The following is a 26,142-nucleotide window of genomic DNA, read 5'->3' on the forward strand; positions in this document are numbered from 1 at the left end:
ATTCAAAGATGCGGTAAAAAAAAAAAAAAAAAAAAAAAAATATATATATATAAATAACGGCATTTTTTTTCGATATCAAAAATGGCATTCTCATTTTTAAAATCTATTAATCTAATTATAAGTCATCAATTATTCAATAAAATATATTTCAAAACGTGTATGCAATATATGTAAATTAGTTAATTTTGGTAATATAGTTAATTCTATTTTTGGATTAGTTCATAACGTAATTAAAATTTATCAACCAATCATTTAAGTAAATAAAACGTTACATATATTTGTAAAATGGTCTATTTTAGTCACAAATTTAATTCATTCTTATTTTTAAATTGTATTATTTAAAATTAGTCATATTAATCTACCAGTTATAATAAAATAAAAGGTGTTAAAAGGTATATGTCATTTCTTTGTTTTATTTTGGTGATATTCTTTCTCATTCTGTATTATGTTAATTGGCATTAATTTAATTATAGTTAATTGTTTTGATGAAAACACATTTTTAATATACATGTACAAAATTCAAAGACTGTCACACGTAGAGAAATTTGACTAAATCGTCATTGTGCAAGCTATTTCGTTTATATTCACCAAAAAAAGAATGCTCGCTTTCGCAAGATATCAAAAATTCATAGAAACTCTATTTGTCTCTCCCCACGAAAATCTTTAGTAAAAGGCGAAAGATTTATGCTGTTTCTGCTATCAGCGCGGTGATCCCATTGTGGGCGCTACGATGTTAATTAACGGTGCGAGTTTTAAAAAAAAATCAAATTTCTCACGCAAAACATTTTAGTCGCGAAAATACCCTTTATACGCGACTTTTATACACGATAAATATGCTACAATTGAAATAAATGAGTCATAAATCCTTAGAAATGCTTAAAATAAGATTCTTACAGCGCAAAGCATGCTGGTGGGACAAAAAGGGATTCTGGGTTCGCAGCCGCCATGCTTGCTGTTAGTTCTTATCTCAGGGCTTAGCTCAGACAGCAGCGCATCTCTAGCATAGGGCCGCCACTCCCTCTTGGCTGGGTGGTTTTTACATCGAGATGGGAGAATTTCTGTTTCTCGAAGCTTCATGTGCACACGAAACCATCTGCTGGCCATTTGTATAATCACAGGCAACTGTATCTACCGCATAAATATGGGATGCACTGAATTTTTGCGTGTTTTCTTGGGAATGACTGAATTCCCCCCCAAAAAAACAAAAAAAAACGTATGATCAAATAATTTCTCGAAGACAGTGAATAATCAAATATTTCAGAGCAGCCATTTGACTTAGTTCTGGTAGGACTGAGGAGGTCAGAAAATCCTCGGAATTGTAGTGTTTATAGAAACAACGAATATACGTGAGACCGATGTGGAATAACTAATATACATTTGGAACCTTAAAAAACCCACGAACGCACTAATTAGTCACTTGTAACGAAAACTTTTTTTTCCCCTTTCTGTGGTGACCTGCTTTTTTTCCCCTGATACCAAACAAGCTTTGAAACACTATTTTTCAAGCAAGTTTTTCCCAGCATTAACCTGCATTAACATATACAGAAATATATTTTTTCTTGACAGATAATGTGAACATAAGTGCTTCCTCTTGGAAAAATAATGTTCCTTTATTCAAAACATGTACGAAAACACGATCATTAATAAACATTTAAGATAGTAAAATGAGCCTTTAAACTGGGCTCGTCCATATGTCTGGAGTACCGCCGGACCCACTCCAGCTCTCTCATCCTCTTTTCTCATGTAGTAGGATTGTCCAGATGAGGCAAGCAACCTCGCCAAAATTTTGACATGCTTGGCAGCACATATTTGGGTCAAAAGTTTCCAACGTGTTTAAAACCCTGCTTTTTGCAATGTATAAATGCCTTTGGAAATGTTCCGCATGACTGACTTCATGATTGGCTTCCACCAAGCTCCTTTCTTGTCATATACTGAAAACAATGTGAAAAGCAATCCGCTCATGTTGTCTGTTTCTTAGCGGGAATTAAAGTAGTTTGTAGTTTCTGAAAAGTAGTCGCTCCGAGGGTCGGAAAAGTCAGCAAGTTGGCAACACCGACTGTGGTTTTATAAACTCACTCCTCTTCGCTGCTATGTTGTTAGTGAACGGAACGGAAGATGATGAAAAAAAAATTGTCATGTCCAATATACTTGATTAAATCAATGAAATCCATCAATAGCCCGGCCCTGCATCATGTACATAATATTCATTTCCCTCAAACAAATCCTCTTTATTCCAACTACTTCTGAATCGCGACTGAAATTCAAGACATTGCATGACTTATTTGACCTACTTTTGCTAATTCCCCCTTATTGTTGTCTACTATCGCGTGTCGGAGAGACAATGCCGCAGCCCAGCTCAGAATTCTTCACTTCAGCATCGTGTGCAATCGGGTGAGCCGGTTCTGCCACCCTAGCATCAACACGATGACATACCGCAATAATGTTTCCCCTTGCATTGACCCCAACCACAATAACACAAGCATCATGTGTAACAGAAAAGCCATTAAGGGAAGTATACTACAGCAATACTATACAAAAACAAAATGAACAGCACGCCAGCTGTGCCACGCACATCATATGGACTGTTGACAATAAACATTTATCTGATAACATAGCAATTAAAAAATGTTGGTAAAATACTTCATGGCTGACCACTTCGTTGTGCACTGAAGCATTGCAGGTGCAGCTATCAATTTGTAACAAAACAGGTTTGCTCAAGTGTATCTAACCTAAGCATTTTCACTTTTGATTGTCTAAAAAAAACACCCAGAGTTTCAATCTTGAGGGAAGAGGTGGAAATTTACAACACTTCTCAGACAGTTGAGCATAGAAGAGCGTTAATAGATTGGTTCTCAACATATTTTCAACACTTCAAATTGGTTAATCATGCGTAAAAACAATGGAAGACATGGGGACAGACCAGTAGTATTGATTTGTGAAACATTTAGGAATTAACCATATTTGGATGTACAAGGTTTCCGCGCGACAGTGAGGATATTCACCAAAGATGCTGATAAATAAATGTATCAATGTGTGCAGATCGCTACATGTCATCAACGGCCAGCCCCGTGAAGACGAATGTGCAATCTGGCTGGTTAAAGAAGTTTATACTCATACTGGCATCGGTATGAAAAAAAGTGGTACCAAACATCCCAAGAATAGACAGTTAGGAAAACATTTACACCATTTCATTGGGATTGATCATTGATTTTTGATGGTGTTTATGCCAGAAAAGAGGCTTTGCTGGCTCAGACTGCTCACCACTGCCATAATTACTGAAAACATTTTCCTTATTTTGTCACTTAAAATATACTGTACATAAATAGTGCAGAAAAGAGTCCTTCAAATGTCTTTAGGAGTGATGCTATAGCTGCGGATGTAACATATTGCTCCAAAAAAGAAAACGTTAAACCAATCGGACATTCTTCCCAGTTATGTTTTTGGAGGGGGTTTCTTTTCACTTCTTTGATACAGACGCATGATTTCGTCATTGTGCAGTTTCTCCCAAGTTTTCATTTCCAGAGTGTAGTCATGATTGGCATAGAAAACCACGTGGCTCTTGTCATGCTTCTGGAAGTAGTAGTTGGAGTACTTAGCGTAGTCTCTTGTCATGAAGCCGTACGCGTCAACCTGGGTAGAACAGAAAATATTGGATGAGGAAAATATTTTTATGTCATGACATTGTGTAAAAAAAAAACTCACTGTATCACATGTGTGAAGAGCCAGGAAGAGTGTAAAAGCACCATTGGTTGGTCGGACTATTCCCCAGTAACGTGCGTTCAGGTGGGGAGACTTCAAGAACCTGAAGAGTGACAAAAACATGCTTGAGCCATTTGAAATGTGCCGAGTGTCGTGTGGCTGAGTGTATTTATTTTTTTTGCACAGGGAGGAACATGGTAAATAATAAGTGAAGGTCGACCTGTTTCGCACATATCGCAGAAAGTCCTGGTGCAGGACGTAAAAGCGGCTCTCGTTGTACTGCCCCATGTAATACGTCCGGGGCCTGAATGTAAAGGAAGAAAAAGAAAAAAAGGGAGAAAAAGAAAATGCAGCAGTTATTCTACTCTTCTCTTTATTGGTCAATGAACCAAATTTGGTACCCAAAGTGAGCATGTAGAACTGCATGACTTCGTACAGCCAATCAGCAGAGAGAAATCATAATATTTAACAATTAAAAAAATAGATAAAATATTAAGAATAAATAAAATAATAACACCTGGAATATTTACAAATAAAATATGAATAGTAAAATAAAATAACAAAATTCATAAATACATCAATTCTGAAGAAGTAAAGAAAAGTCCCTCATCAGTTAGTCAATGAAAACACTACTTGGAAATTCTACTTTTAACCCTATTGCGGTGCATAATGTGTACTTTTCTGACTTCACTGACAAAGGACCCTTTGAGGCACTGAACAACAATAAAACAACAATACTACCTGAATTATACAATTACGGTCCCTAATTACAATTGTATTTAACGACAATGTCTAAGGGCTAAGAAATTACAAAAAAAACCCAACTAATTCATTTTTACAGTGAAAGTAAGACACATAGATAACTTGGATGGATCGATGCTGAAATATCAATACTCCGATACCATTTTCAAAATATTTTGTAAACAAGTGATTGTATGGATGATACTTACAAGCTATAATACTAAAGATGATACATTTTAAATAGGAGGTATATGGTAAATCTTCCCTGAGGTATCAATATTGATATCTGCGCGATACTAGCCTTGGTTATGGTAACAGTAAGGACATTTGTGGAATTAGCTAGTCAACCATTCCGCTGTACTTTTCTGCATTTAAAAAGAAATAAATGTGTATGAAACATATACAGGCCAGGATATTCATCACCGTTTGTTTTGGTACTGGCCAAGCGGCACCCTTTCCCCTCTGAGGAGTCCTCCGAGCCACTGGAAGTCCCTCATGCCCTCTGGAATCATCACATACTTGATGCCCTGCACGAAATGAGCTGCATGAGTGATTGATTGACAGATATAATAAATGAATGCAGTTGAAGGTAGGCTTACCTCGTCGTGGGGGGCAGATTTGTAGCCGTATTTCTTGAACAGATACAAAGACATGGTGATGGAGTGCGCCGTGTGGACGTAGACAGACGTTTTGTTCCCGACGTCCTCCTCGTAACCCTTGGTGACCGCGCCGTTCATCCTGACACACAAACGCACCCAAAAAGCTTCCAAATCATAACTGCTTTTACCTTGTGGAGTGATTGGTGTTTTTTTCTTTTTATAGAGTCGGCAAATTTCGCGGCCTCGTTGGACCCACACCCAACGAAAAGTTAACTGGTTGTATTAGCGTCACCCATCCGTCTAGTATATACGGTTAAAATTTGGTAGCAGTTGGACAAAAGCTATGGGACAAGTTCAGGAGGGATGCTTAGAAATGAAAAAAATGCAAAATGCATAGCAAAATGGTTGACTTCCTGAATCTTTTGAGGCAGGGGCTTCTGTGACTTTTTTGTGTGTCTAATCTTGATAGAAATACAGCACATTTCACGTCGCTAAATGAGATAGGCTTTGGGGGTTGAATTGTCCAAACATTCCAGGTGCTTGAAAAGGGCCAAATTGACCCCAAAATGGCCACTTCAGGAGATTTTCCATCTTTTCAGGCATAGCTTCTTGAAAAAAAATTGGGGGTCTGCCCATGATAGACACACCTAGCAAATATCATGCTGTGAAGTAAAACTGAATTTCCCAAATAATCTGGGGTCCTGAAAATGGCCAAACTGACCCTAAAATGGCAATTCTAATACAAAATATCAGACTTGTTGTGTCTTTTCGAGCATGGTTATTGAGACATTTTTGTGGGTCGACTCATGATGGACATACCTACCAATTCAGGAATTTCCCAAAATTATGGGTGCTAAAAAATGGTCAAATTGACCTGCTTCAAAACAAAATGGAAGACTTCCTGAGTCTTTGGGCAGATCTTCTTGTGACCTTTTTGTGGTCCCTTCTTGTTGCATCTTTGTGACACACCTGGTCCAAAAAAATGTCACTTCTCCAGTCTGGTGGGCAGAACATTTTTGTCTGATTCTATTGTCAACTTGTCATTGTAAAACAAACAAAAAATCCTATTCACTGATACAGTACTAGTGTGTGTCACCTTTGTACAGTCTGTGCTGTTTTTTTCTCCCATGAAGTGAGACACATACGAGCACGAAAAACACTGTCACGCCCTGGAGGTCACCTCCATCCACACGCACCACATGGACTAAAGTATTGGGACACCTGGCCATTCAGTCAGTCTACATGTCCACGTGTCAATCATTAGACACAGCATCAGTGATTGGTCAAGGCAGGGACTCCCATTCTTCATGCAGACGTTGGTCAGTATACATGTCAATTGCTATACTCTGAAGGAATGAGTCGTTTGGGCGGGCCCCCTGCCGGACAGCCAGGGGCCCCCCCAAATCTTCATGGCCCTGGGAAAGTTGTCCCATTTATTCCCTCCCCCTTAGTTTGACACCATTGCTTGTCGGTTATGCCACTTACTCTTCTTTGGGCTGTCTACATGTCAATCATTAGACATACAGAATAGAAAAGGGCCTTCCCTAAACTGAACCATGACTTTCTCTCATGCTCGTGCTGCTTCTGCAAAAGTCTCTGACTTCAGAAACCCGACAAGGTCATTGTCAATCATTAGACGAAGCAATGTAAGGTGGATAGAACACATATCCAACCCCATTTAATAAGCAACGCTATATTATTCACATTTTGGGTGAACGTCACTTCAAAAATAGATCGCATCACCACGGTGTGCTGCAGGATTAAGCCACACGGAAGCTCTTTGTGTTGGACGACACGTGGACAAACTGGTTTGCGGATATAAATTGCTGTAGGATCTATGTTGCCTTTATGAGGTATTGTGTGTGCACGCCTTGAGCAATGTTTATTTAAAACATCCTGAAGCTTACTGAATTTCAAGCACAAAGAACGCTGCTGTCGTTGTGACTCGAATAAGAATAGACAGAAATAATATTGCATGACAACTCATAATTCTATCTAGCCTTATACTGGGGTTCACTGCAAACTCAGTTTGCCTTCAAGTAGCATGTGCAGTCCACCAATTTAAAATATTGCCTTCGCGCAGGGGTGTTCAAAGGGCTACATACAAAACAATCAAAAGATGTAAGTGCAACTTTGACATTCTTCACCTTTAATTTATTTAATACGCCGAAACCAATCCATCAGTGGAGGTAAAGTTATGCTAGGGAAATATATTATCTTTCTATATACAGTATATTGTATATATTTATTATAAAAACAGCTAGGTCATAAAGCACAGTCAAAGAATATTAAGGATTTTGGGGTGGACATCCCACAGTTAGAGTGTATCACAAAAGCGCTGAGATTGATTTAAAAAGGAGTAACAGGACTAAATGTGGACCAAAAGGCTTGAAAATTGAACAAAAGAATATATTACCTGAACACGTAATCGTGGGCGTCGATTTCTTTCCCCATTTTGGAGCCGTTCAGGATGCCGGCAGTACCCACAACAGCACAACGAATGCAACCATCACCGCCTGGCTTTGGAGACAGGAGAGGCTCCTTTGGCTCTGGGATCAACTTGACTGAGGACATTACATCTAAAAAAAAAAAGACACATTTTTATTAAAGTTTCATGTTTCGTTGTGAATGGTTACATTTCCCATGCTCCACCCACACTTTGACACAAATTTAAATTCCTAAAGGCATGGCTTCTTGAGACTCTTGTAGGTCTACTGTTAGACATTTCATAGAGGTTTTAACAGTAACTTACTGCCACCACTGTTTCCAGTACATTTCTGTAAACCTGATTACAGGACTTATTGACAACAGTTTCAAACCATGTTTCTAATCACTGATGACCACACGGCTTCAAAATTCTGCTGCATGCAAAATACAGCAAGTCTCTGTGTGACATCAACCAAACTCCTATGATTCAGTGGAAACGGTAGTTAATTACTTTCAAATCACTTTAAAAGTATTTTATTGCAATGTATGTGGTAAATAACTGTAGAATTTACAGGAATGTCCAACAGTGTACTCATGACATCGCAGAGGCTTTTTACAGTAACTTACTAACAACACTGTTGCTAGTAAGTTACTGTAAACATAAAGGCACATAAAATACATACAGTAATAAACATGCACATAAAAAGCACCACTTTCAAAATATAGCACTATCTATACTATATATATATATATGGGGTCCTCAAAATGACCCAAATGATCTTAAAATGGCTGCTTTGATCCAAAATAGCAAACTTCCTGTGTATTTTCAGGTATGGCTTCTTGGGACATTTTTTTGTAGGTTTACTGATGATAAATATGTCTTCCAAATGTCATGTGGCTACAAGAAAATGGCCTTGGGGACTTAAATTTTAGAGCAAATTTTGGGGGCCTGGAAATGGAAAAAAATGACTCTAAAATGGCTGCTTTGATCCAAGATTGCAGACTTTCTGTGTCTTTTCAAGCATGGCTTGTGGCTTTTTTGTGTGTCTGCGAATAATAGACATGACCTGCAAATCTCCTGTTGCTATGTGTAACTGACTTTGGGGGCTGGATTTTCCTCAAATTTCAAATTCCAGGGGACCTGGAAATGGCAAAAAGAAGCCCAAAATTGCCACTTCAAATCAAAACAAAAGACTTCTTAATACTTCCGTTGGACAAAATCTCAAGGAGTTTGTCTTTGAAGGACGCCTGATTAGGCATTCGCATACCATTGTAAGAGAATCCCATGAAGCCAAAAGGATTGTTGAAATGGGAGAGTCGGTTCCACTCGCTCATGTTGATGTTGTCCTTATGGAGGAACAAACGTATATTGGGAAGGAAAGCCTTCATGAAGCTCTTGTCCTTGGAATTCCTCAGGGATTGCTGGCAACTCTATAGGGGAAAGACATTAATTCAATTCAAGCGTTCCTTTTCTTTCCTGCCATGGCGCATACTTACTGTGTTTGCTGGTGCAGCATCCTGGTTATACACATCGTCAAAGTCCCAGACGGGAAGTTTGGAGAAGTTTTTTTTCAGAAGGATGGGCATGGGGGTCTCGGAGACGACGCCACGCGTGGACACGTTTTCTCGCTTGCGTTCAAACTCTCTGACGGGCATTGATGTTACCCACTTGGCGGGTGCTGTAGCATTTAAGACAATGGGTCTGGTGGCCTTTTCCTCATTATCCCATTTTGAGACGATAGTCTCAAAGTTCCCAGAGAAAGTGGTCCAGCTGAATTGGAGGAGAAAGCGAGAGCAAGGAGCTGACTCCTCAAAGAGGGCTAGAATACTTTTTAACATTTGTGCCATCCTTGTATTTACACTTAATGTACAAAATTATGTTACATCAATATTTTTTTTGTTTTTTTTTTCGGTTGGTTGCTTTAATTCCATAATTAAATTTGACTTGACTTGAATACCTTCTACTGCAGATTTGAAAAGGACACTTTCACACCACACACCCACCCGGCCGCACCCGCGACCACAATCACACCTCTGACCTCTGCGTTAACCATTCATGAACAGGATGTGAGACGCATCTTCAAACAACAAAAGATTAACAAAGCGGCAGGCCCGGACCACGTGTCCCCATCCTGCCTCAAAGTCTGCGCGGACCAGCTCGCTCCAATCTTCACCCAGATCTTCAATAGATCTCTGGAACTGTGCGAAGTTCCATCCTGCTTCAAACGCTCCACCATCATTCCAATCCCCAAGAAACCTGCAATCTCGGGTCTGAATGACTACAGGCCTGTCGCTTTGACATCTGTGGTCATGAAGTCCTTTGAACGTCTCCTGCTGGACCACCTCAAGAGTGTCACAGGTCCCCTGCTGGACCCCCTGCAGTTTGCCTACCAAGCGAACAGGTCTGCGGATGATGCAGTCAACATGGGACTGCACTTCATCCTAGAACACCTCGACAGTGCAGGGACCTACGCGAGGATCCTGTTCGTGGACTTCAGCTCAGCGTTCAACACCATCATCCCTGAACTCCTTTCATCCAAGCTTCTCCAGCTCAGCGTCTCACCTGCCATCTGCCAGTGGATTTACAGCTTTCTGACGGGCAGGACACAGCAGGTCGGGCTGTGGGAGGCCACCTCATCCACACGCAGCATCAGCACTGGGGCGCCCCAAGGTTGTGTCCTCTCTCCGCTGCTCTTCTCTCTCTACACGAACGACTGCACCTCAGCGAACCCGACTGTCAAACTCCTGAAGTTTGCAGATGACACCACTGTCATCGGCCTCATCAAGGACGGTGACGAGTCTGCATATCGACAGGAAGCGGAGCGGCTGGAGCTGTGGTGCGGCCGACACAACCTGGAGCTGAACACGCTCAAGACTGTAGAGATGATCGTGGACTTCAGGAGGCATCCTTCGCCACAGCTGCCCCTCACGTTGTCCAGCCGCCTTGTGTCAACCGTCGAGACCTTCAAGTTCCTGGGAATTACAATCTCTCAGGACCTGAAGTGGGAGACTAACATCAACTCCGTCCTCAAAAAAGGCCCAGCAGAGGATGTACTTCCTGCGGCTTCTGAGAAAGCACGGCCTGCCACCGGAGCTGCTGAGACAGTTCTACACAGCGGTAGTCGAATCAGTCCTGTATTCTTCCATCACAGTCTGGTTTGGTGCTGCTACAAAAAAGGACAAACTCCGACTGCAACGGACAATCAAAACTGCTGAAAGGATTGTCGGTACCCCCCTACCCACCCTTGAGGACTTGCACGCTGCCAGAACTAAGACAAGGGCGTGCAAAATCCTCTCGGACCCTCCGCACCCCGGTCACCAGCTCTTCCAGCTCCTTCCCTCAGGTAGGCGCTACCGATCAATGCAAACTAGAACTAGTAGACATTCCAACAGCTTCCCTCTTTCGATCAACTTCTTAAACACCTAACCTATAATTCCATTACAACAAGCTGGCAATTTTTTTGACTTGAGTTCATTGTCACATTTCTGTGGGGCCAATTATGTATTACTCGTGCACTCGCTGTAGCTGTCTCGCCATGCTGCACTATTTGCATATACTGGCCACTCATGCCAGAGTAGCATCTGCCCAATTTGCACACTGATTGAGGAGTATCCGTAACATTTGCACAACCATTGTCCCAGATTATCGCACTACTCGTCACTTTAAACCGCATACACTCCTTGAAGTCTCAGCGCCCCTTGCACAATGGTCATTGCACCGGTCTATTGCAATATTAGTCATTCGAACTGCTCTAAGTGCTAGAGGACTCTGCATCTTTTTGCACAATTGTTTTTTGTCAATGTGTTGTACTAGAGCGGCTCCAACTACCGGAGACAAATTCCTTTTGTGTTTTGGACATACTTGGCAAATAAAGATGATTCTGATTCTGATTACCTTTGACTCTGATCAAAATGATCAAATATTATTTTCAGCATTCTAACCCTTTAAATGGCACATTATATCATCTTTCTCCTTTGAAACAAATATAAATGCCATCAATCCATTCCAGCCCTGCCCCAAGAAAACCTACAAAAATGTTTGTAATGTGTTTCTTAATCATAAAAATACCACACCATAATATTGTACTGTGTATATTAAAAAAAAGACAGTAATGACATAGAATGTAAAGAAATGAAACAGTTTTGCAATATTTTTTCCTTCAATTCAATGGACATTGATCTGCTCCTTCTGGAGTGCGTACCTCACCCACCTTGGGCAGTATAATACAGGCAGAGACACACACTGAGAAGAGTTTCACAAATGACTCAGTAAGGTGCAGCAATATTACTCATTTATTGCAAAAGATAAAGTGCCTTTGAGGTTTGTCTTTCTACAAGTGTTGCTGCACAAGTTTGTTTAAATATCCATCATTTAATGGTTTATAACACCCCGACACCGATGCAATTTGCCCGTCAATGGCGTTTTGCGTTGTTTGTTGACATTAGGCTAAAGGAACTCTTGTACGGCAAAACTAAGTAGTTGTTTTAAATACATGTGTAATTCTGTGTTTAGTTTGACAATAATCTTCTAGTTGGAGTGGTAAAAAAAACAGATGGAAGACTTGTTTGAAGATTTGTTCACTATATGCCAAACTGCTTCTTGTTGTGAAGTGAGTTCACTGCCACCACACATTGCTTATTGAAGTTCCAAATACTCCCACCACCTTTGTGGCTAAAAATGCACATGCACAAAATCTATAAAATCTCATATCGACATATAAAAATCATCATACATCAATATTTTAATCAGGTTTCTTTTGCTTTAATTCCTTATTCAACTTCAGCTCTAATTTAATTATGTTCTCTTTCAATTTCTTTAGCTCTTTCAAACCCCCACTTAAAGTTACAGGAACTTTGCACTTTTGGTATGTGTAGTTCTTGGAACTAAAAGGTTCCAAGAATTTTGGAGAAAGAGTTCTAGACCTATCGACCAGTACTGCTTTCAGACCCAATTAAAATAGTAACAGCAATGCATTTTGACAATAGTTCCCACCGTCCATATGCATCACAACTCTCCCAAAAGTTTTACAAATAAAAATAAATAAATACACTTACTTGATGTTTACTGTTAGATTTTCTTGATATAGAGCAAAAAAGACAATTCCGATGGAGATGACAAGCAGCCAAGTAAAAATCCTAGATGTGTGGAAGGCCATGGCGGCACCTTGGACTTGCCCGGCTGGAAGGATCGCTGCTCTGCTGGGAGGGATGTGGCACCTTGTGGGAATAACACAATGGGCAGGGTTTCTGCTCTGCACTCGCACATGCACATGCACACACACACACACAAACACACTGGGCCTTATCACCACGCACAAAGGACACAAACACCACGTGTGTGTTCCCTAGCTTCACTGAATCAACAACAGAGGAGGTTTATATGAGGTTCCGGACGAGTTTTGTCATCAGCATTAGATGCAAGTTTACATGATTCTTAAGCAGCGTTCTCAAAAACGATTAACCCTCTGGTGCATAGCGGTCACTACAGTGGGCCGCCAATAAAAAGTAACTTTCTCTTTAATGCATTGGTTTCTATGGTTGAACTGGATATCAGCCTTTCTAAATAAGACCATTGCTAAGTGCACTTCAGGAGACATTCGCGGCAGCAGCCGACCCTGAAGAATTGCAATCAGTTGAAGGGCAGACAATTCCTTTCAAGGGCCTACTGTCCATCAAACAATACATACCAAAAAGCCCAAACCCGAGGGGTGTAAGATTCACGGCTATGAGTGCCATTGTTTTTTTTTTTTTATTCAGGCCTCAACATTGCATCTATACAGTGTTGAAATTTTCCAAAAATTGTTGAAATGTTTTTCAAAGCATAAAAAGAAACAAGTGTTTGTATATTTATAATAGACCACAAGTTAATTCATTTTTACAGTAAGTTCACAATGTTTTATGTTGAGTGCTTAGGCGCATGTAGTTCCAGCACGCCTGCGACCCCAGTGAGGATAAGCAGTACAGAAAATGGATGGATAGAATAAAAAAACTGATAAATAAAAAATAAAATCTTGACCCAGGTTTTCATAATTCATGCATCAGAGTGTTAAATATACAGTTCTGAAAGAATAACAATACTTTACATCAGCTTTGTAACATTCTGCAGTCATCATTCTTCGTGGTAGTAAAGCCATTTAAACTGAATTTGGTTTATAACCATCAACATATAAAGGTATTATCATTCATGTAATTCCTAAATATGGAGGACAAAGAGTGCCCAACAAGAAATGGACCATTACTCGAACCAATGGTCCAAAGTAACTGAATATTACCTTGAATCCAGACTGAGTACTGCTCAGCTACAGAACTAACATTATTTGCTATTCACATTTTAAAAAGCCTCGCTTACACAAAGCATCAAAAAACTAGTTTTGACTCCTGCTGTTCCATCCATCCATCCATTTAAAAAAGTTATGAACAGAATCGGTGACAAAGGGCAGCCTTGGCGGAGTCCAACCCTCTCCGGAAATGAGTCCGAATTACTGCCGGATATGGGACCAAAGTCTGACTCCGGTCGTACAGGGACCGAACAGCTCATATCAGGGGGTTCGGTACCCCATACTCCCGAAGCACCCCCCCACAGGACACCCCCCGAGGGACACGGTCGAAAGCCTTCTCCAAGTCCACAAAACACATGTAGACTGGTTGGGCGAACTCCAATGCACCCTCAAGGACCCTGCCGAGGGTGTAGAGCTGGACCACTGTTCCACGGCCAGGACGAAAACCACACTGCTCCTCCTGGATCTGAGATTCGACTTCTCGACGGACCCTCTTCTCCAGCACCCCTGAATAGACCTTACCAGGGAGGCTGAGGAGTGTGATCCCCCTGTAGTTGAAACACACCCTGCGGTCCCCCTTCTTAAAAAGGGAGACCACCACCCCAGTCTGCCAATCCAGAGGCACTGTCCCCGATGTCCACACGATGTTGCAGAGGCGTGTCAACCAGGACAGCCCCACAACATCCAGAGCCTTTAGGAACCCCATCGGTGCAGGCCCGTCCACCAGGAGCTCGCCTTCGAGCCCCACCTCCAGGCCTTGCTCTAATAAATTCCATTGTTTCATATTAGTTTGTTACGTTATATTCTAGAGATGGTGAATTTGGAGTTATTTGCTGTAAACTATAATTATCAAAATAATACATGTATAAAAAATATTTCGGCGTGTGTAGAGCATCTCCACGATATGAGTTTCACTTTTTGACTTGAACTACTTGAGCTTCTGACCTAATTTATTAAAATGTTCCAGTAAGGCAGCTTGCGTAATGGGTTTGTCAACTTTGGAGAATGTCCGAAACTGACATTTTCATGGAGCTGCTTGACTGGATCTATATTATTACTGACTAACTTAGTTAATTGCTATTTACATTTTAGTAAGCCTCGCTTAACGCAAGGCATCAAAAATTGCTCTGTACTCTTGCTGTTCCTCCCCACGGAAATCTTTAGTAAAAGGAACGTACTCATGAGTAATTGTAACCGCAACTGACGTCCTGGCGGGGATAGCTTTCACTAGCAGCCGGTGGCCGGTAGCTGAGCTCGCTGCACGCATGTTCACGACCCACAACCGAAGCCGGATGTTCGAGAGCTTGCTGAGTGAGAGATAGGTGATCATTTAGCCGGTTTTTTGTTTTTGTTTTGTTTTGTTTAATAATCTCCCCGCCTTTCCTAGTTTACAATATATGACAACGCAGTCCTTCGGTGAACGTGAACCTCAGGGATGCATCATTAAATTAATGAGGAAACACTCGGTGGCCGACTGGTTAGAGCGTCAGCCTCACAGTTCTGAGGAGCCGGGTTCAATCCCCGGCCCCGCCTGTGTGGAGTTTTGCATGTTCTCCCGGTGCCTGCGTGGGTTTTCTCCGGGCACTCCGGTTTCCATGTTTTTGGGATGTGGGAGGAAACAGAACTGTGAGGCTGACGCTCTAACCAGTCGGGCCAGCGTGCCGCCAAGAAAAAAACATCTTATTTAAAAATAATGGTCGAAAGCTCCAAAACCAAATTGGAGAACAAAAAAACTTGGAATTGGAATGAAAGAAGCTTCTGGATTACAGTGGTAACACATTTCACACCCATTTTTGCACACACCATGAATAAACAAACATCAAACTGTCATAAAAAAATCATGTTTATGACAGGAGATTTCCCAAAGTCCAACGGACAACTAACACGCAACATTTCTAAGGAGTCGTTACTATTTTTCTCATCTGTTCATTAAATCGCTCCAACGCATGAACCACTTCTCGAAACACTGAGGCTTCATGTCATCATTTGCCTATAACGAATCAGGGTTCATAAATTACTTCCAGTATTGCGCCACACATGTATCGAAGCCTCAGCACATCAGTAATTTCCTGTCCTCTTATTATATATATATATATATATATATATATATATATATATATATTTATTTTTTTTTCTTTACATACAGCTTCAAAACGAAACAGTCACAATCATACTGTATAGTGTAATCACCAAATTGAACTGCTGTTTTAAAATGGCCACCCGTGAATGTTCTACCTTATGGTAAACCTCCCAAACATTAGCGTTATTCTTATGTCATTTCTTTCACATTTTTGGGGTCTCTTTTTCACTTCTTTGGTACAGACGAATGATTGTGCTGTTGTGCAGTTCCTCCCAGCATTTCATTTCCAGCTTGTAGTCGTGATTGGCAAAGAATACCACGCGGCTTTTTACGTGTCTCTGGAAATAGTAATTGGAGTACTTGGCGTAGTCTCTCGTCATGAAGCCGTATGCATCCACCTAGGACGAACAGAGAGAATTGGATGCGGAAAATGACTGTTATATGTTACAAACGGTGGTCTAAACGTCAGTATGTGTGTGTTATGACATTACTGTGTGAACACCAACTCACTGTGTCACACGTATGAAGGGCCAGAAAGAGTGTAAAAGCACCATTGGTTGGTCGAAGTATCCCCCAGGAACGTTTATTAAGGCCCGGAGACTTCAGGAACCTGCTGGCAAAAATAAAATAAATGCAAAAGGATGCCCAAATTGCTTTAAGGGCTCCGTACAAAGTCTGTCTAGCAACATGTAGCTAAGCTGATTGTAATTTCCCCCCCCCCCCCCACCCCCCCCAAAAGGTAGACATGGTACATAATTGATAAGTAAAGGACAACCTGTTGCGCACATATCGTAGGAAGTCCTGATGCAGGACGTAAAAGCGGCTCTCGTTGTACTGCCCCATGTAGTACGTCCGCGGCCTACATGAAGATAAAGAATTATACAACTGTGAAATTAACTTTTTCCATGTTTTTTGGTTTTTGTTTTGTTTAACTCTTGAGTTTGTTTTCTATTCATGACAAATAAACTCAACAAATATGTTCCCTTTCCCAATATAGGGACCCTCATATGAGCCATTTTGGATGAATGTATGATCCAATTTTCATCTCAAATTATAATAGTGCCAAAAGCTTCATTTAGTTCGGTAGTTCAATTTAAAAATTGACACTCCTAGAGATGCACTACACACACTCAGTGAAATATTTCATGATTTTTAAAAAATATATCTATGCATAATTTTGATGAGTTACAGCAAACAAAAACCCCAAATTCACCATCTCTAGAAAGGGAAATATTACGTAACACACAAGAAACAATAAAAATAATTTTTAATGTAGAAATTAGGCAGGAATCTGACCTCTGAAGTCTTTTTCCAATTGTCAATGAATCCATATATGTATGAGTGCTGAACGAAATTGACTTTTCTACCATATTCTAATGTAGTGAGATGTACCTGTATTTGACATGAGACATCACACACAAATAAGTAATCCACTCGTGAACTCTTATCTGTCTAGATAGCCATCACCATTTTTTTCGGTAGGGGCCAAGCGGCACCCTCTCTCCTCTGAGGAGTCCTCCGAGCCACTGGAAGTCCCTCATGCCCTCTGGAATCATCACATACTTGATTCCCTGCACAAAATGAGATGCACAAATGATAAATAGTGGTGCATTGAGACACGAATGATTCAACTTATGAGTTTCTCGAGATACGAGCCCTCGCTCAGCCGATTTACTTGCGAGCGCAGAATTGAGATTTGAGAGCTGTATGGTGGCAGTGATTCAACTCATTTCAGAACAAGCAGCCGTTTGGCAAAACAAAACAAAAGGCTTCAATCTGTTTATAGCCACTCCCAGTTGAAGTTCACTATACTGTCAAATTAACATAAAGCAAAGACAATTACATCTATATTTAAAACAACCACATAACTTTGCCTTAGATCAATGCTAACACATAATGGGAAACTCCTTGGACAAGCTAACGGATATCATCCATGTTGCAGTGTTAGAGCCCTTTAAGCAACGGATATTTGCATACAAAAGGTGCAGACAGACAAAATTTATTCTTCATCATCTGCGAAGGAGGACAAATAGGACCAGCTGCCTTGTGTCAACCGTCGAGACCTTCAAGTTCCTGGGAATTACAGTCTCTCAGGACCTGAAGTGGGCGACCAACATCAACTCCGTCCTCAAAAAGGCCGAGCAGAAGGTGTACTTCCTGCGGCTTCTGAGGAAGCACGGCCTGCCACGGGAGCTGCTGAGGCAGTTCTACACAGCGGTCATCAAATCAGTCCTGTGTTCTTCCATCACAGTCTGGTTTGGTGCTGCTACAAAAAAGGACAAACTCCGACTGCAACGGTCAATCAAAACTGCTGAAAAGATTGTCGGTACCCCCCCTACCCACCCTTGAGGACTTGCACGCTGCCAGAACTAAGACAAGAGTGTGCAAAATCCTCTTGGACCATCCAAATTCTGGTCACCAGCTCTTCCAGCTCCTTCCCTCAGGTAGGCGCTACCGATCAATGCAAACTAGAACTAGCAGACATTCCAACAGCTTCTTCCCTCTTGCAATCAACTTCTTAAACAGCTAACCTACAATTCCATTGCAACATGCTGCCAATTTTTTTTTTGTCTTGAGTTTGTTGTCACATTTCTGTCAGGCCAATTATTTATACTCGTGCACTCACTGTAGTAGTCTCGCCACGCTGCACTATTTGCATATCTGTTGTTGACCAATACTGGCCACTCATGCCATACTGACTGAGGAGTATCTGCAACATTTGCACAATCAACATTGTCCCAGATTATCGCGCTACTAAACTGCATACACTCCTTGAAGTCTGGGCGCCCTTTGCACAATGGTCATTGCACCGGACTATTGCTATATTAGTCATTGAAACTGCTCTAAGTGCTAGAGGACTCTGCATCTTGTTGCACAATTGTCAAAAAAATAAATAAATAAATTGTACCGGCAGTACCAGATGATTAGCAGCCCTTTATTGCTCAGTGACTGTTTTCTCAATGTCTTTATGTCAAATGTCAAAAGTGTTCTCTGTCAATTGACTGTCTGTTGTCAGCGGCTCCAATGACCAGAGACAAATTCCTTGTGGAATTTTGGACATACTTGGCAAATAAAGATGATTCTGTTTCTGACATTAGTGTGATGCTGAGGAGACTGTCTCCATGTACCGTACTATATATCTGTCTTTTACTGCCCCCAGGTGGCCAAGGCAGGCACACCAGAAGTAGCAGCACAATGGCCCTTGCAAAGTGTGACAAAAACTATTAATTAAAAACAAAATTATATTTAATTGTCTTTACTGTATGTTTTTATAAAGTACAATATTATAGAAACGAGTGTTTTAAGTTACTCGTGTGGTAACGGAACAAATGAAACTCTTATCACAAGGCACCATTGTACAGTACGTAGATAAGAGCAACTGAAGCAGGTGCAGGTTACCTCATCGTGGGGGACAGACTTGTAGCCGTATTTCTTGTATAAACTCAAAGACGCGGTGATAGAGTGCGCCGTGTGGACGTAGACAGACGTTTTGCTGCCCACGTCTTCCTCGTAACCCTTGGTGACAGCACCGTTCATCCTGACAAAACGGCCAAATCTCTTGGGAGGTGGGTCTACTCATAATAGATAGAAAACTAACAAAACATTACCGAAACACGTAATCGTGCGAGTCGATTTCTTTTCCCTTTTTGGAGCCGTTGAGGATGCCACCGTTGCCCACCACAGCGCAATGGATGCAACCATCGCCGCCTGGCTTTGGAGAGAGGAGAGGCTCCTTCGGCTTTGGAATCAACTTGACCGAGGGAATTACATCTGAAAAACATCAAACATATGATAGATTTTGGTTTTTTTTTTTGCACACATAAAAGCACTTCAGTGTAATTCTTAATCATAATATGGTTGCCTGCCTGATAAAGGGATACCAATTTCAAATTTCCATATAATGAATATGCATAGGTGGTTTAGTTTTTTTTTTTAAAGTGTCAGCTGTATCCATATCATAAATAATAACAACAATACTAATGTTTTTGTTTATTATTTTAGACACGCTGGTTGCATTTGTGAGTTTGAATGCTTGTTTGCCTGTACAGTGCCGTGAAAAAGTTATTATTTTTTTTTTGCATAGTTTCTCCACTTTGTTTAAGATCATCAAATAAACATAAATATCAGACAAAGATAACCCAAGTAAACAAAATGCAGTTTTAAAATGGCAATTGTATTTATAAAGGAAAATATGGCTTTTAATAGTTTTTTTCCCCTTAATAAATAAAATATTTTAAAAAACTGAATTGTACGTTTACTTGGGTTATCTTTGTCTGATATTTAAATGTGTTTGATCATCTTAAACAAAACTCTACAGGAAACTAACAATGCGAAAAAATAAGAATTTGAGAAGGGGGCAAATACTTCTTCACAGCACTGTATGTGCCTTGCGATTGGCTGGTTCCAATTCAGGATGTACCCTGCCTCTTGCCCAAATACAACTTCCCGACAACACTAGTGAGGGTAAGCGGTGCAGAAAATGGATTAGCTGTGTTTGTACCATTGTGAGCAAAGCCCATGAAGCCAAAGGGATTATTGAAATGGGAGAGTCGGTTCCACTCGCTCATGTTGATGTTGGCCTTGTGTAGGAACAAACGTATGTTGGGAAGGAAAGCCCTTTTGAATCTCTCGTCCTGGGAATTCCTCAGGGATTGTCGACACATCTAGGCGAGTGGGGGGAACAAAACAAAAGGAATCAGTTATGCAAAACAACACAAATTGCCTTGGAATCAACTTTTGAGAATTACAATGACATGGTTGACTACATTTGTATACTTACAGTGTTTCTGGGTGCAGCATCCTGGATATAAACGTCCTCGAAATCCCAAAACGGAAGTTTGGAAAAGTTTGTCTTTAAAAGAATAGGCATGGGGGTCTCTGAGCTGACAACACGCAAGGGGCTGTACACCGTCTCATTTCCAAATGATGTGACTTGCAGGGAGGTCACCCACTCTGCTGGCGTTGTTCTGTTTAGGACAGGGGTGGCGGCATTTTCTTCATTCACCCAGTTTGGAGCAATAGTCTTAACCCAAGGGTCATCTAAGACTACTTCAAATTGCTCAGAGAAAGTGGTCCAACTGAATTAGAGCAAGCAACATACACGAAAATCAAGCCTCAAACATTTAAGAGGCACAAATTAGCATTTTTCAAACAAGAAAATGCAATTACGCTTGCTTTTTTTTTTATTTATTTTTTTTACCCCAAATAGGTACCCTTAATTAAAAAAAATTGCATGACAAAACTTGGCGCATGAGCAGCAATATCAGGATTGGGCAAAACCAGGCATTACTTGGGAAATACAGCTGTACTTTTTAGTGAAAATTTTATAAACAGCAAAATGTCTCATCGATGGTACGGCAAACCAACTAAGTTTCACAAAATGCCTCGATCATTTTCACCAAAACGTGGCTCAAAGGAGACGAAAAGTGTGCACTTGCCTTATTTTTGGGATGAGTCTTATATTCAATGAGATAAATTACCCATCGTTATGTGATCGGCTTTTTTCCTATCCTTATTCTGTTTTATACTCACGTTTTTGTTTCGTTTTTTTTCTGTCTGGATAATAATGATAATCTTAAAATTACTTAAGATAGTACTTTATAATCACATTGCTACTGCTCTTTATATCTGTATTCTTAATAGTTGTATATGTACTGTTCCGTACTAATTTGTGATTTAAAGTTTAACTCCACGATTGTACCAGAATTACCCGTATGTTCCTTTCTTAACGATGGACAAATAGCGGAAAGTACCCGGATGTTCCCTTCTACGAGTGCCCACCACCATGTGGCGGATCACACCAACATACCAGGAAATTGACCTCACAACGGCGTCACATTGTGCCCAAAAGCCACATGGAGTCAACTCAAATAAACAGTTGTTAACCATTAGCTTTCCTCAATGAGGAATCGCAATATCTTAAAAGTAAAAAAAAAAGTAACTTACCTGATGTTTACCCTCAAGTTTCCCTGATAGAGAACAAAAAAGACAATGAAGATGGAGACGACGAGCAGCCAAGTAAAAATCCTGGAGGTGTGGAGGACCATCGCGCCACCTTGCACCTGCCCGACTAGAGCGTTACACGGCCACAAACACACAAACTCCACCTGCGTGTTTAGTTTGGATTTATTACACAACAGCGAAATGCTTGATGGGGGGGGGGGGACAATTTTAATGGGAGTTGCTCACTTGGTGGCTATCCTGCGTTAGTCCGGCCGGGGAACAACAGCCAAAACAACACAAATGGACCACTAAATAGCGGCTGATGGAATACTGTCACACAATTGTGCTGGTGGGCGAGGTAAGGCAACGCATGTGACGTCGTCGTTGTCTCTCTCAGATCGAGTAGAGACGCAGCTGCTCCTCCATGTCGCCCTCGGAGACGTCGCCGAACGTCTCCGTGTTGTCCTTAAGCAGCTGGAAGATGGCGGCCAGCTGCTCCCGCTGCACCCTGGGAAAACAACGTAGACGAAGAGTGTCCTCAGTCTGGGTCAAAGGTCGGTATACACACGCACTCCAAAATAAATATAAATATATACATATCAGTTACACTCTGGTGTATTTAAAGGCAGATTATTTTTTTTCATACAGGTTTTGATTATGCATTAATGCTCTGGCCACACACGCGCATTATGCTTATCTTAAGCACTTGGGCAATACTTCAAAGTAAGTGACTGCTGTACGAGGAGAGCCAATCAACACTTGGGCATGGACCCATGACACCTGGAAGTGACACCTTTAATTATCAAACAGGTAGGAAAGGTGATACATTTCCAGGCAAAATCCAGAGTGCACGTCCCTGTGTCAACGGCAGGTGTCTTTTGTCTCCGTCACGTCCTGGGGTCAAACGTCCTCTGAGCTGGCAAAGAGTCAATCTGACCTTAAGTCAGTCTAGCCCGCATCGCACAGCAGCTTAAGAGCGGAAAGCTGCGAGTGAGAAGGCGGCTAGCACAGAAGCAGAACGTCACAGCATGTTTTTAACTGACCTCTGCTCCTCCTCAAGCTCCTCTTTGGACATCATCATCTCCATGTGGTGGGAGCGCGACTTTCCGGGGACGTACTTTAGCTCCGATTTATCTGCAGAAAAAGAGGTATGCACGTTTAATAAAAACTTGCAATAAAAAATGTCCCCTCTTCAACTCAAGTGGTGTTCCTAATATTTTGCCCGTTTTATGTGTATGAATGAGGACCATCATTCAAAGAAACATCACATGACCAAAACCCAGAACAGGTGAGTGGACTTTCTGAGTATATTGCGATATCAAGCATAACAGCGGTTTGATGACATGATGGTTTGAACAAAAACTTGATACATTTGTGTTTTCTGTATGGTCGGTGTCTTCGGACAAACATTAAATACATGTATATCATTTATTTATACAAATATGATAAATGCGGGTACTCTGATTTCCTCCCACATTCCAAAAACATGCATGGTAGGTTGATTGAAGACTCTAAATTGCCCATAGTTGTGAATTTGAGTGCGAATGGTTGCTCATATGTGCCCTGCGATTGGCTGGTGACCAATTCAGCGTGCACCCCTCTTCTTGGACAGAGTCGGCTGGGATAGGTGCCAGCACGCCCACGACCCGGGTGAGGGTAAGCGGTACTAAAAATGGATGAATGGATCATGTGTGTAAAGACAAACGACGGCGAAACATATTTGGTAGTTCCTGAAAATATCTGGTGTAAAATAAAACACATTTTAGACGTTAGAGTTCCTACAGGTGCCTTTTTTTCCCCGGTCTAAACAAAAATGTTCTCATTTTATTAAATAACAGGTTACATTTTTTTAAATAATAAAATTGTAAAAAAAACTTTTTACATCCATTTATTTTATTGCACTTAATTTCATGAAATTGTTAATTTATTGCAAATAATAATAATCTTTGTAAAATACTGTTTTTCATTTCATATTTTTAAATTTGATTAAATTGGTTAATTATGGGAAATAATAAAATAAAAATTTTGTAAAATTGTACACATACACGTACCTTTTTATTTATTTAATTAAATCGTTAGTTAAGTGATTACAATTGAATTAGAAATAATACAATGTAAAAACGAGATTTGTATTTTTGTCAGGTCTGTCTATTTTAAAACTCAAATGTGGCCTTTAAGGACAAAGGTTTGCCCACTGTGCTGCATTAAATACACTCTGGTAGACTGTACAGAATAAATTGTCAATAGAATTTCATGCTCACCATTGGTCTCCGGGCTCTCTGCTTCTCCGTCGGTCTGGGGGTAAGAGAAAGCACACTTTAGGAGCTCCTCATCAGAGAGCCCGATGAAGGAGCGCCGGCCGCGCCCCGACGACGCCTCAGACGACGAGTCAAAGCTTGTGTGCCTCGAGTCGAGGCGCGGCACGGACAGGCTGGACGCCGACGAGGAGGAGGAGCGCTCGGCCGGAGATGCCGCAACCGTCGCGGACTCCGGCTCCTCGTTGGTGTGATGGGGTTGCACCTCGTCCTGTGTGGGAGAATGAGGAGGAGAGGAGGAGAGGGGGAGAGAGCGAGAGAGAGAGACAGAGAGAGGTCCCTCTGGGGATGATTGACAACTCACTGCGTCTCCACACAATTGAAGAACAACATTTTTGTTTGGTGATAATTGCTTTGGGGCTTTGTTTCTGGCAACCTAGTTTATGGACAACAAACTGACTTACATTTGATTTCTAATGTGCAGCAAACCTTTATTTCTATTGGTACCCGTGTTTCTGTACAGGAAATGAACTTGCAGTTGAAAAGGTATTTCTAATGTCCATGGAGCTTTAGTTTCTGTTGACACCCATGTTCATGTATGACAAATGGAACTCAATTTCTAGTGTGCATCGACCATTTGATTCTATTTCTTACCTCGACTAATGAATTGAGTTGCAGTCAGAAAGTGATTTCAACATACATTGAGCCTTTGTTTCTATTGTCACCCACATTTGTTATGTGTGACAAATTAACCAACAGTAAGAAAGCGATTTCTAATGTGCTTTTGTTTCTATTGGCACCAATGTTACTTTGTACAACAAATAAACTTGCAGTAAAAAGTGATTTCTAATGTGCATAGAGCCTTTATTTCAACTGGCACTCGTGTTTATTACGTGGACTTAAAGTTACAACAAATGGACTTCATGCGGTAAGAAAGTGAATTTCAATGTGTGTCGAGCCTTTGTTTCTGTTGGCCCTAATGTTTATTTTGTACTACAAATTGATTTGCATTAATAACGTGACTTCTAATGTGCATCAGGCCTTTGTTTCAGTTGGTCCTCATGTTTGTTTTGTGGACTTAAAAGAAAAACAAATAGACCAGCAGTAAGAAAGGGATCACTAAGGCGCATTGAGCCTTTGTTTCTATTGAAACCCACGTTTGTTACGTGGATTTAAGGGTACAACAAATTGACTTGCGGTAAGAAAGTTATTTCTAATGAGCACTGAGCCAGGTAGATTTACATGTTGACACTCCTTTGACAGGACAGAGTGGGCGGGGAAGGTAAACAGTTTAAGAGTGACGTAATCTGCCACAGCTTTAACACAACAAACAAACAAATATGAAGGACACTCACTGATAGCACAGATTTGACCACATCCCAGTGGTCGTGGGAGCTGCCGCTCAGCTCGCACCAGTCGTCCCTCGCCTCCTTCCCCTGCTTGATGTCCGGCATGTGGCCGTTCTCCTTGACCGCCGACTCGCCTCCTGTGTCGGCGTCCGCACTGGGTCCCGCCGGTGTATAACTCCCGGCCGAAGAAGACGACGAGGACCGGGAGGATCCGTTTAGCAGCGACGTTGCGACCACCAGAGCGAGCAGCGTAAAGATTACGGCCGATAAAACAAAAGTCAGATCCATAGTTTTGATGGCTTTTTTTTTTTTTTTTTTTTTTTTACGAGGCACGCGTGGATCCATCGGCAGTCATTGCGACGCTTTGAGGATGATCTCGCCCAGGCGATCGGCGTTTACTGGATCAGGCAGGAGGCTCTGTGCGGCTATGACGCCACATCCTATGGCACCGCCCCTCCTCCTCCGTTGGCGATCAGGCGCGACGGCAACGTGCTCGCCTCGTCACCTCGCTTTTAATCTCATCAGCGGCCGAGTGTCCAGAGGTACCGTGGATGGATTGTTTGTGACAGCACCCGTGTAGGCCCAGGGTGACTTTAAAAAAAAAAAAAAGTCCAGCACAGGTCAGCGGAGATGCTCGCCCTGACCCGAGGGAGACACTTCCGGGGACGTAATCACGTGACACGTTTCCATGACGAGTCCAAATTGGGCCGCCGTCGTCCCAAATTTTTGAACAGTACCTTACGTTTGTATTCTTTGATGTTTTGTCACGTG

General features: G+C 41.4%; 3 protein-coding genes, 1 long non-coding RNA gene and 1 pseudogene across 10 annotated transcripts; 1 reads left to right on the forward strand and 4 right to left on the reverse strand.

Annotated features, from left to right (window-relative positions):
* Window positions 1–599: 599 nt before the first annotated feature.
* Window positions 600–720, reverse strand: LOC133469835 (U5 spliceosomal RNA; annotated as a pseudogene).
* An 871-nt stretch (window positions 721–1,591) lies between these two features.
* LOC133469431 (alpha-N-acetylgalactosaminide alpha-2,6-sialyltransferase 1-like) lies at window positions 1,592–12,704 on the reverse strand. 2 transcript variants are annotated; one of them, XM_061756484.1, is made up of 9 exons: window positions 12,522–12,704; window positions 8,964–9,237; window positions 8,735–8,897; window positions 7,456–7,618; window positions 5,040–5,178; window positions 4,864–4,967; window positions 3,920–4,003; window positions 3,703–3,802; window positions 1,592–3,630 (listed from the first exon to the last, which is right to left on the reverse strand). In XM_061756484.1, the coding sequence occupies exons 1-9, from the start codon at window positions 12,620–12,622 to the stop codon at window positions 3,433–3,435; spliced, it is 1,326 nt and encodes a 441-aa protein (XP_061612468.1). In that variant the 5' UTR covers window positions 12,623–12,704; the 3' UTR covers window positions 1,592–3,432. The 2 variants fall into 2 exon arrangements, with proteins under 2 accessions (XP_061612468.1, XP_061612469.1); XM_061756485.1 differs by having other exon boundaries at window positions 8,964–9,145; window positions 12,522–12,660.
* Window positions 12,705–15,937: 3,233 nt separating this feature from the next.
* LOC133468964 (alpha-N-acetylgalactosaminide alpha-2,6-sialyltransferase 2-like) lies at window positions 15,938–22,151 on the reverse strand. Of its 5 annotated transcripts, none has more exons than XM_061755439.1 (10): window positions 22,014–22,151; window positions 21,771–21,931; window positions 20,605–20,791; window positions 20,326–20,488; window positions 19,433–19,595; window positions 19,224–19,362; window positions 17,292–17,395; window positions 16,600–16,683; window positions 16,335–16,437; window positions 15,938–16,222 (listed from the first exon to the last, which is right to left on the reverse strand). In XM_061755439.1, exons 2-10 carry the CDS (start codon window positions 21,869–21,871, stop codon window positions 16,028–16,030), a joined length of 1,239 nt encoding a protein of 412 aa, XP_061611423.1. In that variant the 5' UTR covers window positions 21,872–21,931; window positions 22,014–22,151; the 3' UTR covers window positions 15,938–16,027. The 5 variants fall into 5 exon arrangements, with proteins under 5 accessions (XP_061611423.1, XP_061611421.1, XP_061611420.1 ...); XM_061755437.1 differs by having other exon boundaries at window positions 16,335–16,434; window positions 20,605–20,902; XM_061755436.1 differs by having other exon boundaries at window positions 20,605–20,902.
* Window positions 21,933–25,901, reverse strand: LOC133468965 (matrix-remodeling-associated protein 7-like). 2 transcript variants are annotated; one of them, XM_061755443.1, is made up of 4 exons: window positions 25,378–25,901; window positions 24,029–24,062; window positions 22,811–22,901; window positions 21,933–22,275 (listed from the first exon to the last, which is right to left on the reverse strand). In XM_061755443.1, the coding sequence occupies exons 1-4, from the start codon at window positions 25,714–25,716 to the stop codon at window positions 22,161–22,163; spliced, it is 579 nt and encodes a 192-aa protein (XP_061611427.1). In that variant the 5' UTR covers window positions 25,717–25,901; the 3' UTR covers window positions 21,933–22,160. The 2 variants fall into 2 exon arrangements, with proteins under 2 accessions (XP_061611427.1, XP_061611426.1); XM_061755442.1 differs by having other exon boundaries at window positions 24,029–24,293; window positions 25,378–25,885.
* LOC133468967 (uncharacterized) lies at window positions 22,188–24,865 on the forward strand. Its single transcript, XR_009785594.1, has 4 exons — window positions 22,188–22,321; window positions 22,416–22,915; window positions 23,012–23,055; window positions 24,074–24,865. It is a non-coding gene; the product is annotated as an uncharacterized LOC133468967 (long non-coding RNA).
* Window positions 25,902–26,142: the final 241 nt, after the last annotated feature.

This window comes from Phyllopteryx taeniolatus, chromosome 19 (genome assembly GCF_024500385.1).
Source record: "Phyllopteryx taeniolatus isolate TA_2022b chromosome 19, UOR_Ptae_1.2, whole genome shotgun sequence".
NCBI classification, from domain to species: Eukaryota; Metazoa; Chordata; class Actinopteri; order Syngnathiformes; family Syngnathidae; genus Phyllopteryx; species Phyllopteryx taeniolatus.

What these genes read in the sequence shown, in the direction of transcription:
- LOC133469431 (XM_061756484.1), bottom strand. Translation starts at nt 12,622, where the DNA reads ATGGCCTTCCACACATCTAGGATTTTTACTTGGCTGCTTGTCATCTCC. An exon ending in AATCTAACAGTAAACATCAA is followed by an intron (nt 9,238 to 12,521) that starts GTAAGTGTATTT and finishes CCTCCAATTCAG; the next exon opens with CTGGACCACTTTCTCTGGGA. An exon ending in GCCCACGATTACGTGTTCAG is followed by an intron (nt 5,179 to 7,455) that starts GTAATATATTCT and finishes TTTGTGTGTCAG; the next exon opens with GATGAACGGCGCGGTCACCA.
- LOC133468964 (XM_061755436.1), bottom strand. Translation starts at nt 21,871, where the DNA reads ATGGTCCTCCACACCTCCAGGATTTTTACTTGGCTGCTCGTCGTCTCC. An exon ending in CATGGGCTTTGCTCACAATG is followed by an intron (nt 19,596 to 20,325) that starts GTACAAACACAG and finishes GATGTTTTTCAG; the next exon opens with ATGTAATTCCCTCGGTCAAG. An exon ending in TCGCACGATTACGTGTTTCG is followed by an intron (nt 19,363 to 19,432) that starts GTAATGTTTTGT and finishes CCGTTTTGTCAG; the next exon opens with GATGAACGGTGCTGTCACCA.
- LOC133468965 (XM_061755442.1), bottom strand. Translation starts at nt 25,716, where the DNA reads ATGGATCCACGCGTGCCTCGTAAAAAAAAAAAAAAAAAAAAAAAAGCC. An exon ending in TGGTCAAATCTGTGCTATCA is followed by an intron (nt 24,294 to 25,377) that starts GTGAGTGTCCTT and finishes TCTCCCACACAG; the next exon opens with GACGAGGTGCAACCCCATCA. An exon ending in AGAGAGCCCGGAGACCAATG is followed by an intron (nt 22,902 to 24,028) that starts GTGAGCATGAAA and finishes CTTTTTCTGCAG; the next exon opens with ATAAATCGGAGCTAAAGTAC.